Consider the following 15,105-nt stretch of genomic DNA (forward strand, 5'->3'; position numbering starts at 1 on the left):
CCACGCCTGTAATCCTAGCACTTTGGGAGGCGGAGGCAGGCGGATCACTTGAGGTCAAGAGTTCAAGACCAGCCTGGCCAACATGGTGAACCTCCATCTCGACTAAAAATACAAAAATTAGCCAGGCGTGGTGGTGGGTGCCTGTAATCCCATCTACTAGGGAGGCTGAAGCAGGAGAATCATTTGAACCCAGGAGGTGGAGGTTGCAATGAACCAAGATCGTGCCATCACACTTTAGCCTGGGTGGCAAAGTGAGACTCTATCTCTAAATAAATAAATAAATAACTTCTACTAATTTCTTCAAAAAATTATCACAGGTTTTTTTTTTTAATGTACCATATAATAAATGAACCACTCTTTTCACATATTTGATTCCTAAAACATCTCTAAAAAAACCGATGTTCAATATAATTAGCTATCTAATGAACCAAGAGTTCTGCCTTTAGATTACTAGCATTTTAAATGAATATGGTTAGAGATACTTTATGTTACAGTAGGTTGCAATTAAAAATCTGAAAATGATGTAGACTCCTGGTAATCAATAGCAACAATATGAAATACTGTTCTCTCATATAGAAATGTTATCTTCACTTCAAATTTGATACATACATTAACTATGCTGCATCATTAAAACAATTGAAACATGTAATACTCACCACTGATTGTTTTAGGCTTTTTAGCTATATATTCCTTCCATTTTCTTGAACTGAGTTGGTTGGGAGGTGGAATAAGTATGTTACTAACGGTACATGGCAATACAAAAAGAGCACCAACCTGGATAAAACAGATCATATTTTCATTGATTGCACACTGAGATTCACTCTTGAATAGTGCCAACTGACAATTTTCCACTCATATTTCACCAATTTAACATGCATTTAGTAATGCCCTCTCCTAAAAACTCCACTATAAAAACTAAAAAGTAAGAACAGTGGCCCACCCTCTGTCAAAACAAAACAAAACAAAAGCTAAAACGCAGACAAACAAAAACAGTAAAGGCATTCAATGCTACAGGCTTCCCTTTTCCACTGAGGTATACATCTCTGAAAAATTCACAATATTTGCTTCAAGTTCAGGTTGTGGATATAATTTATTTGTGTATATACAAAACAGTGTAAGGCTGAGCTTTAGCACCAAAATATTTTGTTATATTTAACCATCATCTTATAACTTTTTGACTAGATGGATTATTGTACTAGTTTCAAAATTAGAATACATTTGCTGGCAATTTAGAAACTTTGTTCCTGGAAATCAGAGATTTAATGCTAATAGGTACAAACTGAGAAGACAATGAATTACATGGTAGAAAACATACAGCAACTTCTGACTGATTTATGAGCAAACTCAGCTTATTCATCTTTGTATTGCCAGGGCTGGGGATACAGATGCTTATTAAATATTGGTTCACCAAAATCACCATAATATATTTAGGTAAACTCTCAGTTTACTAAGGCCTGAATAAAACAAACCACAATTCTGAAAGTTATATTCTTCCAGTTAATTCAGAAATGCAGCTACATCAATCAGCACACCTCAGTAAAAGGTATTTCATTTTAAAACTCTGGGAAAATTTAGGCAAAGCATTTGCCAAAGATCTTAGAGCTAGTGCAAAATCATTTTTAATTGTCCTATATTGATGGACTGGTTACATGAAATATGTGATCACTAATATTTTAATGTTTTGTTGCTATTTATTATTTTTACTTGTGCATTCTTAATTCACAGATATAAAAATAAATATTAAAGTTGGTGCAAACGTACTTGTGGTTTTTGCATTGTTGAAATTTGCTGTTTGATATTGGAATATGTTCTTAAATAAATGTGGTTATGTTATACATCATTTTAATGAGCATTTCTCGCTTTATATTTTGTTAATAACTTATTACTTGGTGTTTATGTTTATTTTAGACTATGGAAATGATGTTAGACAAAAAACAAATGTGAGTAATTTTCTTATTCGAGTTCAAAATGGGTCAAAAAGCAGTGGAGACAACTTGCAACATCAACGCATCTGGCCCAGGAACTGCTAATGAACACGCAGTGCAGTGAAGGTTCAAAAAGTTTTGCAAAGGAGATGAGAGCCTTGAAGAGGAGTGGTATAGTGGCTGGCCATAGGAAGTAGACAACAACCAACTGAGAGCAATGATCGAAGCTGATCCTCTTACAACTACGAAAGAAGTTGCAGAAGAACTCACCGTCGACCATTCGGCATTTGAAGCAAATTAGGAAGCTCAGTAAGACCAGGCACGGTGGCTCATACCTGTAATCTCAGCACTTTGGGAGGCCAAGGTGGGTGGATCACCTGAGGTCAGGAGTTCGAGACCACCCTGGCCAATATGGTGTAACCCTGTCTCTACTAAAGATACAAAAATTAGCCAGGCATGTTGGCACATGCCTGTAGTCCCAGAACTTGGGAGACTGAGGCAGGAGAATTGCTTGAACCTGAGAGGCAGAGATTGCAGTGAGCCCAGACTGAGCCATGACACTCCAGCCTGGGCAACAAAGAGACTCTATCTCAAAAACAAAACAAAACAAACAAATAACTAAATAAACCCCCAAAAGCTCAATAAGTAGGTGCCTCATGAGCTGAGCAAAAACTTTAAAAATTGTCGTTTTGAAGCGTCGTCTTCCCTTATTCTATGCAACAACGAACCATTTCTCGATCAGATTGTGTGACGAAAAGTGGGCGACGACTAGCCTTGTGACTGGACCGAGAAGAAGCTCCAAAGCACTTCCCAAAGTCAAACTTGCACTAAAAAAAAGATCATAGTCACTATTTCCTGGTCTGCTGCCATTCTGATCCATGATAGCTTTTTGAATCCTGGTGAAATAATTACATCTGAGAATTATGCTCAGCAAATCAATGAGATGCACCAAAAACTGCAACACCTATAGCCGGCATTGGTCAACAGAAAGGGCCCAGGTCTTCTCCATGACAACGCCCAACCACATGTCACATAACCAATGCTTCAAAAGTTGAATGAACTGGGCTACAAGTTTTGCCTCATCCATCACATTCACCTGACCTCTCACCAACTGACTGCCACTTCCTCAAGCATCTCAACAACTTTTTGCAGGGAAAATGCTTCCACAGGCAAGGCAGGATGCAGAAAATGCTTTCTAAGAGTTCGTAGAATTCCAAAGCATGGATTTTTATACTACAGGAATAAAAAAACTTAATTCTCATTGGCAAAAATGTGTTGATTGTAATGGTTTCTATTTTTATTCATAAAGATGTGCTTGAGCCTAGTTATAATGATTTAAAACTCATGGTCTGAAACCACAATTACTTTTACATCAACCTAATATGTTAGGAACAAAATAATAAAGGTTAAAAGAAATATGCTTATTTTTCTTTATTATTACAGCCATAATCTTTTTAAAGTCAAATATATTTTATGTAGTTAAGAATTAGAAATTAAAAATAAAAATATTTAGCAATAGAAAATAATCATTAAATATAAAAAAAAATCTAATTTTCTCGACATTAAATCCTAGTTCTTCTTTCTTGCATACATAAGACTCCATAGCCCAAAAAATGTGACCAGACTGTATAGTTAAAAAGGTGGACAAGGCTGTAATGTGAGTATGCCAGACTGGGTCCCAGTTACAGCTTTCTCAACATTTTAGAGATGCTAATTGCAGTTAAATGCATTACTTACAGCCTAATATAAATGCGGTGGGACCATTAGCTGAAATGGCCACACTTCGGAGACAGCCTGATATTGACTAGACATTTGCTTCAAATATGAAAATAAGTATTTCTAAATCACATAAACTATAATTCCCTACAAAATAAATTTGTCAGTTGTTTATAATGCATTAATACACTTAGGTGCTGATAACTTGCACCCATACACTATAATCATTAGATAACTCTGAGACTGGAGGATGATCTGATCTGTTCAGGCTATCATTCTATCTCTAGAATATAAATGCCAAATAACATGTCAAATCTGACTTTCAAAATCTTGGGTTTTTGTTTTTTTTTTTTTTTTTTGAGACAGTCTCACCCTGTTGCCCATGCTGGAGTGCAGTGGTGTGATCTCGGCTCACTGCAACCTCTGCCTCTCAGGTTCAAGCAATTCTTCTGTCTCAGACTCCCGGATAGAGATGGGGTTTCACCATGTTGCCCAGGCTGGTCTCAAACTCCTGAGTTCAGGCATCCACCCGCCTCGGTCTCCAAAGTGCTGGGATTACAGGCACGCGCCACCATGCCCAGCTAATTTTTGTAGTTTTAGTAGAGACATGGGTTTCCCCATGATGGCCAGGCAGGTCTCGAACTCCTGACCTCAGGTGATCCACCCGCCTCGGTCTCCAAAGTGCTGGGATTACAGGCATGAGCCACTGCACCTGGCCTGAGTTTCAAAATCTTAAGTATTTTCAGTAGGTCCTCTCCAACAAGAGTCATTGTGGAAATCACGTTTCTAGCTTTGCAAATTCCTCTCTTCGAAGAAATACTTCCCAGACAGAAGATTAATGAACATCATAACTTCCTAACAATCCTATCTTGTCTTTCCCTAATCAAGCTTATAAGCTTTACTCCAAGAAGCTTTTGCTTATATTCTGGGGCTAACCATAGCTATATAGAGAGATAATTTGTTTAAGCTAAGATGCTGACTGAAGATCATACAAAGCAATAGAACTTAAGCACCATGAAAGTTTCCTGAGAAAGGGCCTGTCCACCTTATTCTATCCAATATTACGAACAGGCATCTGGCAGATACTAGCAGTAAAAACATTTAAAAAAAGAAAAAGAAATTAATTGTTTAATAAATGAAACCAAAGTTATTTATGTATTTATTTATTTTTTGAGATGGAGTCTTGCTCTGTTGCCCAGGTTCGAGTGCAGTGGTGCGATCTTGGTTCATTGCAACCTCCACCTCTTGGATGCAAATGATTCTCCTGCCTCAGCCTCCTGTATAGCTCGGACTACAGGGAAGCGCCACTATGCCCGGCTAATTTTTTGTATTTTTAGTAGAGATAGGGTTTCACCATGTTGGCCAGGCTGGTCTCGAACTCCTAACCTCAGGTGATCCACCCACCTTGGCCTCCCAAAGTGCTGGAATTAAAGGCATGAGCCACCACACCCACCTGAAACCCAAGTTATAAAACACTTCATTTCAAAGAACTGGTATGTAATTACACACTTTTTCAAAAACGTGAAAAATGACCGGGTGCAGTGGCTCACGACTGTAATCCCAGCACTTTGGGAGGCTGAGATGGGTGGGTCACTTGAGGTCAGGAGTTCAAGACCAGCCAGGCCAACATGACGAAACCCCGTCTCTAGTAAATGTACAAAAAAAAGTTAGCCAAGCATAGTGGTGTATGCCTATAGTTCCAGCTATTTGAGTGGCTGAGCCAGGAGAATTGTTTGAACCCAGGAGGCAGAGGTCGCAGCAAGCCAATATCACACCACTGCACTTCAGCCTGGGCAACAGAGTGAGACTCTATCTAAAAAAAAAAAGTAAAAAACAAATCGTAACTCAATGTATAAGAAAAATAAATTACTTCATATTTAGATTTGTTTTCTAAGTTACATAATATATGGCTTCAAAAATAATCCCTTTTGCTGCATTAAACTGGGAACATAGTTATAAAGTCTCTATTCCTTACTAATAAAGTATGTTCTAATATTTTACAGCCGTGGCTCAAGAAGAAAAAATGATAATCTAATACAACAAATTTAAAACAAAACAACTGAAAATACATTATTAAACATTAATAGTTTAGGGTGCTTCTGGAATTAGTGTTGCCTATCTTCAATAACTAGATGAACTAATGATTATGTTACACCTGTGCTAAACTATAGGTACAGATCTGATTTTGACTTGAAATAGTCTCTATAAATTAGCCAGGCATGGTGGCACATGCCTGTAATCCCAGCTACTTGGAAGGCTGAGGCAGGAGAATCACCTGAACCTGGGAGGCAGAGGTTGTGATGAGCTGAGCTCGCACCATTGCTCTCCAGCCTGGGTGACAGAGTGAGACTCTGTCTTATTTAAAAAAAAAAAAAAAAAAAAAAAAAAAAGGAAAGAGTCTCTATAAGATTTCTACAAATTTCTCTGTAAAATTTCTATAAATTTCACCATACCTTCAAATCACTTAGAGAATATCTAGTGTTTTGTATTTTTAAGGAAACTGTTTCACTTACGTGTGTCAATCATTTGGGCCACATAAACTTCAAAGACAATAAAAAATTATGTAGCAATCATCATTTACATCATAATTGGTAGTTTATAAAATACATCCAATTTGGTTTTCATTACAACTCTGAAGTAGGTAACACGGGGATTATGATTTCCAGTTTGCAATATGAAAAGCTATAAGCCAGTGAGTGGGGCAGCTATGGCTTAAAGTCAAGCTTTCTAAAAACCATGCTCTTTCATTGAAGACTTTCTACTATACCATCTATATTTCTTCCCTCCTTTATCTGACAATATAGATGAGATAATTAATGATAAATAATAATATTCTCAATCCATACAGTGAAGCAGCTCCAAAAGATTAGGTGACTGGACAGGGTTATATAGAGAGCTACTTAGCTACCTGGATTAAAATAGAAACAGGGTATTTTTTATTCTCTGTGCACTTAAAAAATACATACTAATTCATAAGATGTCTCTGCAAATAATTCTGGAGAAATGTATGGCCTTATTAACCTCTATCTAAAGTAGGGTCTCTTGACTTATTCCCTATCTCAGGCTGTTTATTTCTTCATAATTCTTATTGTGTCTGCAGTTACTTATTTTCTGCTTGTCCCCTAAAATGTAAGTTCCACAAGTATAAAAGCATCATCTGTACACTTCATTACTGGGTTCCCGAAATCTAGTATAGTACCTCACACACAGTAGAATACATGTTGGATAAATGATAAAAGATACATTTTAAAATTTCAAAATTCAGCAAATTAGTTATTTTTAGAGGATGAAAGCCAGGGTAATACTGGTAAAGGCCACTTCATCAAATAAATACTATGGTGCCCTATTCAAAGGACTATTAAATTTATGGAAAAAGAGGCTAGAAGCCAAAATTTTAAGTTAGTATACAGTCAAGTATACATCTTAAGGTCAAAATCATTTTTCCTTTACTATATTGATTTTCTATAGGAATTATAACCAAGACTTGATTATAGCACCATAGGGAAACTGCTATAATTATAAGAATCATTTTCTCCCTGCAGGATTATTTGCTAGTCTACTTGTCATTAAAACAATAAGAAAATGTTACGTAAATACTGCCAATAAACATTGTGTGCATTAAAAATTGTTTTCCAAGAAACATAACAGTTGAATAAATAACTAGAAAAAAGCAAACTTTCATTTTTTCCTACTAAAAACTGAATTTGATTTTAAATAGATGATTCCACTTCAAATTACTTATATTGTAATTTTTTTACAGTTAAAAATACACCAATTTTACATCATTATATATACAAAATAACTGTTAAAATAGCCATAAATCTCCTAAACATCATCAGAATTTAGAAAGAAAAATTGGAAACTCCCAAATGACAATTTAGTAAAACTTCAGCTTTTTCCACTTTCATCCCTTGCCCTACAATGAAGAAAACAATGCAAGTATATGAATGTCTTCTCATAGAATTGAAATTGCATGTTGAAGAAGTAGGTTAACAATAACAATTACCAGTCATAAAGCTTATTTCTGAAAATCTCTCCTAAAAACAAAATGTCACTTATGTTTGCAGACTACTTTTACAGTTATTATGAAAAGTCCAAAATATCTTAATATGAGTTAGGACCAAAATTATCCTATATTACAATAAAGAAACCAAGTCATCAAGCAAACAGATTAGTAAGTTACATCCATTTTCTTACACATCCTTAAGTGGCAAGTATAAAAACAAACAAACAAAAAACCCCCAAGAGACCCTCAATACCTTGCTACACAGAGAAGAAATCTGCTCCAACAGCAACACAGAATTCTGTTTGGTACTGTTTGTCAATCCTCTGTACTAAGGAGTTAAAGAAATGATGTAATGGTACCTGTGAAACAATGTACTCCTTAAAGTAAGTTTATTTCAATTCTTCCACAGTTGCTTAAATTCATTTATTAAAAAATTTAACTGTAGCCATTAACAATTACTCCTTTCCCTAAGGATAATTATTTTTCCAATTATTTGTTTAATTCTGAAAATGCCAAAAATTTGTTTAATTATTTGTTTAATTCTGGATTGATTGAGGCAGAGTGGTGTCCACTGAAATGCCCACTAAAATATCTGATTGTATGGAAGTGAGAATTTGAAAATGAGGATGACAGAAGAATAGAAGGGAAGATGCTGGTGTGAGAGGCCCTCAGAGAAGAAATGGCCAACATTTTGTGACTAATTAACTAATTGTTGAATTTTATCTTCATAGCTTGTCCCTCTATAATGGGAGATGTCTTGTTTAGCATTATTGTTTAAATGCTAAGAAACAGTGCTACTATAAAGAGCATTACTATAAACTATAAGAACAAGAAATTTATAAAAACTGTAGCTTCTAAATAAAAATTCAAAAACACTAGGCTAGTGTTTCATTTCTTTTTATACAAAATGAAATACACCTAAGAACAGAACATTTTGTATAAAAAGAAATTGTATTTCTTTTTATTACACAATTATACAATACAAATTGTATTTCTTTTTATACAAAATGTTCTGTTCTTAGGTGTATTTCTAAACATTCTTATATATTTTTAAAAGAGAGTTTAAAATATGTTGAATATATTTGCAGATACATATGATACCATTTATATTTACTTAAATACATAAAATGATACATCAGCTGACTGATTCTTACGTTTCTTCATGGTGATGGCAGGATAAACATTTAAACATTTTTTGAGTATATAAATTACTTGTTTTTTTTTTCCCACAGATTCCTAACATTTCTCCTTCCTCTCTACACCATATACCAGGAAGTCCTCTGCCTATTCTAAAAGCATAAATACAGTATTTGAGGGAAGATTTTTTCCCCCAAGTTGTAGAACTTTTCTTAACGTAATGGTAGTAAAAAGTATACTGAATATTATGTAAAAACACGGTCAAACATCTAAATGTTGGGTAGTACCATGAAAACAGTTTACAGTACACTTTGCAAACCTTTTTGATACAAAAACTTTTTCCAAGTGACATTTTATCTGGAAACCCAATATTTAGGGCAGAAGAGATGCTGCTCTGGTTGCAGTAGGAGGGGGCCAAGAGCCATGCCCACTCAACTTATCTTTCAATCCCATTATCCGGAGAACCGAGTCCTCGACTTTCCTTGGAAGATGGTTTGAAAACCATTGGTCTAAGGCAAGAATCTAATGTAAGATAAATATGTCAAACAGCTTCTGCCCAATAAGCTGCTAATAGATGAGGACAGAGAAAAGAAGGATTAATAATAGATTATATCTGAAAGTAACATCTACAGTTATACTGCCAGGTAGAATGCTGGCTAAATGGTTCTCAACAGTAATGTACAATGGATAAAAATTTATCAAAACTACCTATTATACCTTTTACTACAATGTACATTACCACTCCAACTACCTGAACCTGAACTCCTCTTCCTCTATGAAAATGGCTCATCTCATGTTATCTCAACTAGTGACACCAGTTTCAACATAGGGAATCAACTACACTCTCTGGCCTTCTCACTTTCTCAGCATGTAATAAATAAATCATGATATCGTGTTGATTTTACATCTTTAACACATTGTGTACTTTTCCTGGCTCTCCATTCCAAATGCCACTTGTTTAGTTCGAGCTTTGCTCAGGTTTCCAAAATCCTACCAGCATGATCTAAAATTTACTTCTCATTAAGCTACTGTCTGGCTTATAATCCTTGTATGATTCCTCATTATCTTTCAGATAGCATTTAACCCCAATCATGATATGTAAGGTCTTTTAGGACCTGATTAATCTGAAAAGCCTCTCCAATCTGATTACTTATAACTGCCCTCAACACCCCCAAACCAAAAAACGACTACTCTTTAGAGATTCTAGACTACAAACAGTTTTCAGCTGGGTAAGGTTCTCCTATGCCTTAGTAAACGTTATCTTTTCTGCAGCAAGGAATTTTCAATAAGAAAATAATGAGTATTTTGATTTAGGCTGACACAGTCCAAAGTCATTCATCTGACAATATTGAGTGCTTACTACATGCTATGATATACTGCAGTTACAGACTTCTTCAGCAGAAACATATTGAGTAAAACATAGAAGTCATGGAGATGTATTCCTGGATTTCAGGAAAAGGAAAATTATTTCCCAAAAGCATTAAAACTATATAAAAAAAAAAGTACAGTTAACAAAAGCACATAAAATATATACATGGTGATGTCTGGGCAGTGGGTGGGAAGGACAAAGTTTCAGTTAACGCTAGACTAGGTGTCAGAGTATATTAGTCCTATGCTTAAGCAGAGAATATTATAACTGCATTAAAGAAACAAGGCTCAATCACTTCTGTATTATTTCCACAGCTCTATCCATAGAAAAGTCTCAACAATACTGAACAAAAATAAAAATGCTTGCATAGGGAGGAAGATTTCTGATAAAATAGGTATAGGATCCAGGAGGTGGGAAAACAATAAGGAGTCCAGCAGCCTACTTGAACATCAACATTAAAACAATGAATATAATGAAAAATATATATCTAACATGTATATTTACTCGACAATACCAGAACATTCTACCTGACACAGAAAATGTAATCTAAAATGAACATGTAAATGAAAGGATACAACTCAAATTCAATGTCCGACATATAGCAGGAGGGTAGATCTGATAATTTTATCATCTGCACAAATTCTAAAGCAGGGCCATAATAATGGAAAACCTAGAAAAGAAATTAAAATTGTGTAATATTTAAATACCATAAACAAAAGTAAACAAATTAGTGATTAAGGGTTTAAAACTTTAAAATGGATCTTAAAAAGAAACTTTTTACACATTATGCATGCCTAGTATGTAATCCTATATTCTATAGCAGACCAGAATTTCTTCAATTTCAATTCTACCTTTCAGGGTAGAGAAACAGACATGGAGATCACTTAGTAACCAGGAAGAGCTTTCACAGGAGAAAATAAGTATGGGAGGAGGTAAGCAACAGAGGACAACAGTTCTCAACTTTTGCTGTTTATCTTCAACAAGACAGACAGGTGATACAATAGGCTATAGTGTTGAAGAAACAAATTAACAACCTACCTCTGCAGGTGGAATCTGTAGACTAAAAAAGTGAAAGAAAAGACACTCCAGGATGAACTTAGGTTGAGTGGTACACTGACATTAAAAAAAAAAAAAAATTCTAGCAAAAAGACTAAATAAATTACAGAGATAGTCAAGTCAGCATGTGCCAATTAACATAGAAAGCTCCATTCAGAAAAAATAAAATTTCAGTACTATATTTCTTCAGTAAAGCCTAAAACTAAATTAGAATTTGTTATTGAAGGGCTGCTATTTCAATAGTTGGAGCCATGTGCTTCACATGAAAGGCAAAGAAAAGAGCACACTTCTTGAAGAAGTTACACAAAGTTTTAGACTTGTAAAAAGTAGAGTAATTTCACCATATATCATTATGTGTGTATACATCTATAAACATATGTATCTATACAGTGTGTGTGTCTATACATATACAGAGAGAGAATATGAATTTTACATTATTGAAGAAGTTGTACCCTAAGATTCTCTTCAACAGTAGCAAAAATTTGGATACATTATTCATACTTGAAGAAAAGTTGAGGTCATGAATCTTTCTATTCTAATCTTTAGAAAATAATTTAATATTCCTGTGAAAGATGGCCACAGTTACTTAAAAGTAAGCAATTCTAAACAAATATTGAGAAATGAGTTCAAATCAGAAATTATACTCTCTGTTTGTACCACCCTTTCATTAGAAAATATTAACCATCAATTTGACATCTTTTTAACTTCATGACCACTGATTTCCACATTCTTAAATTAGTTCTTTTAAAGTGAATTCTAAGATACCCTCATATAAATATCTCTTCTTATGTTATTTTTCTAATGTTAAAAAGCCAACTAAACCTTTTCCTAATTATTATATTTTATAATTACTTGCATTTTAAGAACAAATGTATAGAAGATACGGGGCAAGAACTGATACTTCTTATACTGTAAGTTAAGCATATGTCAGGTACTATGTCAGATATTAAACTCTTACCTCATATAATCCTCATAACTTTGTAAGATACGTGTGTTACTATTGCCTCCACTTCACAAATGGGTTAATCAATCTACCCAAGGTTATAAACAACAACTTATAGGTGACACAGTCAGGTTCCAAACCCATGTTTACCTAACACCAAAACATACCCTCTTCTCACTACATCATATTCTCTCCAAACTAAGTCTTAGAAAGGTCACACAGTAAAGCCCAAACCAAAGGTGGTTTCAGAACTATACTCACTGAGTATCACCACATATCTTTAAACATCTAAAACAATGACAATATCAAGGTGGTTTCAGAACTATAGTCACTGAGTATCATCACATATCTTTAAACATCTAAAACAATGACAATATCAAGGTGGTTTCAGAACTATACTCACTGAGTATCACCACATATCTTTAAACATCTAAAACAATGACAACATCAAGGTGGTTTCAGAACTATACTCACTGAGTATCACCACATATCGTTAAACATCTAAAACAACGACAACATCAAGGTGGTTTCAGAACTATACTCACTGAGTATCACCACATATCGTTAAACATCTAAAACAATGACAACATCAAGGTGGTTTCAGAACTATACTCACTGAGTATCACCACATATCGTTAAACATCTAAAACAATGACAATATCAAGGTGGTTTCAGAACTATACTCACTGAGTATCACTACATATCTTTAAACATCTAAAACAATGACAATATCAAGGTGGTTTCAGAACTATACTCACTGAGTATCACTACATATCTTTAAACATCTAAAACAATGACAACATCACCAAAATTTAATGCTGATGACACAGTATAACTGAAGTACTTAATCATATTAAAAACTATGCTAGTGAGCACACTTAAGCACATATATTAGTAATATTAATTCAAGATTCAAACATATTTTATAGGAACAAAAATACACATGAATGATCACACAAAAAAATTAAACACAACTACCTTTGGCAAAATATTCTTATCCTTTGATGGTATTATCTTTTTGGCAAGGAAGTCAGTATTTAAGTTAGATGTACTAAAATTCTCAGGTGTGACTCCCTTTAAACAAAATTCAGGAAAACTAATTTCAAATCCAAACTGAAAAGAGATCAAGAAAACACAGTTACAAGTATCATGAATAATGCTGTAAGATTAATATATCTTATTACAATGTAAAAGTTGAGGGGAAACCCATGTATAAATTTATTTTTGAGTCCTCAGCTCAAAAGTGTGCTTCTTACATTTAGGTATACATCCTATTTTAACTTACACATCAGTTTTTCAGTTTTTCATGAAAAGCTTTCATTGGCTCTTTACCAGCTGGCAAGAGTATGTTAAGCTCATTCTACGCAGCCATAGGACCAAACAACCTCCTTTGCATTGTTCAGTATCTGGCTTCCTACCAGTCTGTAAGTTATGCAAAGACAGAAGATGTCTGTCTTGTTCCTTTTGTTGTTTTTTTTTTTTCTTTTTTGGCTTTGAGACATAGTTTCACTCTTGTGGCCCAGGGTGGAGTACAGTGGCAAGATCTTGCCTAACTGTAATCTCCACCTCCTTGGTTCAAGTGATTCTCCTGCCTCAGCCTCCTTAGTAGTTGGGATTATAGGGAACTGCCACCATGCTCAGCTAATTTTTAGTATTTTTAGTAGAGACAGGGTTTCACCATGTTGGTCAGGCTGGTCTTGAACTCCTGACCTTGGGTGATCCACTCACCTTGGCTTCCCAAAGTGCTGGGATTACCGGCGTGAGCCACCGCACCTGGCTCTATCTTATTCCTTACTAGATCCTTAGTACAGTGTCTCACATAGTTTGTCTTTGATAAATGCTGCTAAGATCAATTACTGCAGAAGTAGTAATAGCAAGGATGCTAATAATAGTAATGGTAGCCACAGCAACAGTGATAGCTAACGCTTACTGAGTGGTTACCCTGTGCTTTGAATAATTGAATCCTCACAAAAATCTGTGAGATAGGAACTATTATCATCATCTTATAGACAAAGACAAATGCAGCACCAAGAGGCTAAGCATTACACATCAGGCTACGTTAAACTAGAAAGAAAAAAGAGTTGGGATTTGATTGTAGGCAATATAACTCTATAATCTATGTCCTTAATCACCATAATGCCTCTTGACTAAAAAGTTGTTTTCTATCAAAAAAAGTGATTTCAAGTTTTAAATGCTTGTATTACGTGGATGTTGTATTATGTGGACTCTTCTAATCCTGAATTTCTATGAAGTTTCTATTTCACTTTGACGTCTCTTACTATGAAAGAATGTTTGTGGGTTTTGTAAGTCATGTCCATTTTGAAATAAGTGTTCATAGTAATTTATGTATTTAATTTATGGACATTTAATTTCCTATTCAAGAGAATAAAAGAATCTCATGAAAATAACTCTGCCATTATCTTTCTTGTACGTAAACATGCAGTTTCAGAAAACATACAAAAGCAATTCTAGCAAACTGTATCTTCCACTCTTCCACTTGGCTATGTGGGGTTTTTTGTTGTTTATTGGGGTTTTTTTTGAGACTTGTTCTGTCGCCCAGGCTGGAGTGCAGAGGCACGATCTCAGCTCACTGCAACCTCCGCCTCCCGGGTTCACACCATTCTCTTGCCTCAGCCTCCCGAGTAGCTGGCACTACAGGCGCCTGCTACCACACCCGGCTAATTTTTTGTATTTTTAGTAGAGATGGGATTTCACCGTGTTAGCCAGGATGGTCTTGATCTCCTGATCTCGTGATGTGTCCACCTTGGCATCCCAAAGTGCTGCGATTACAGGCGTGAGCCACCCACCGTGCCCAGCCTATGTGGGTTTTTTTTTTATATATCAAAACACTTGCAGAGAGAGTTCACCTGCAGATTTAACCTTTCTGAGATCAGGATGAGCAAACATGCAAATCAACAAGACAAATCCAGCCACATTGATTCCTGTTGTCTAA

The 15,105-nt window shown here is 35.1% G+C and overlaps 1 protein-coding gene across 1 annotated transcript in view; it reads right to left on the bottom strand.

Annotated features, from left to right (window-relative positions):
• The window catches only part of MTBP (MDM2 binding protein), a 76,698-nt gene that overhangs the window by 49,829 nt on the left and 11,764 nt on the right, over nt 1-15,105 (bottom strand). The window contains exons 8-11 of the mRNA XM_011941098.1: nt 13,131-13,265; nt 10,729-10,823; nt 7,901-7,970; nt 657-774 (exon numbers count right to left, since the gene is read on the bottom strand). Of these exons, the coding sequence (XP_011796488.1) occupies nt 657-774; nt 7,901-7,970; nt 10,729-10,823; nt 13,131-13,265 (418 nt within the window). The remainder of the gene's footprint in view (nt 1-656; nt 775-7,900; nt 7,971-10,728; nt 10,824-13,130; nt 13,266-15,105) is intronic.

The sequence above is a fragment of the Colobus angolensis genome, unplaced genomic scaffold, assembly GCF_000951035.1.
Source record: "Colobus angolensis palliatus isolate OR3802 unplaced genomic scaffold, Cang.pa_1.0 Scaffold198, whole genome shotgun sequence".
Lineage (NCBI taxonomy): Eukaryota > Metazoa > Chordata > Mammalia > Primates > Cercopithecidae > Colobus > Colobus angolensis.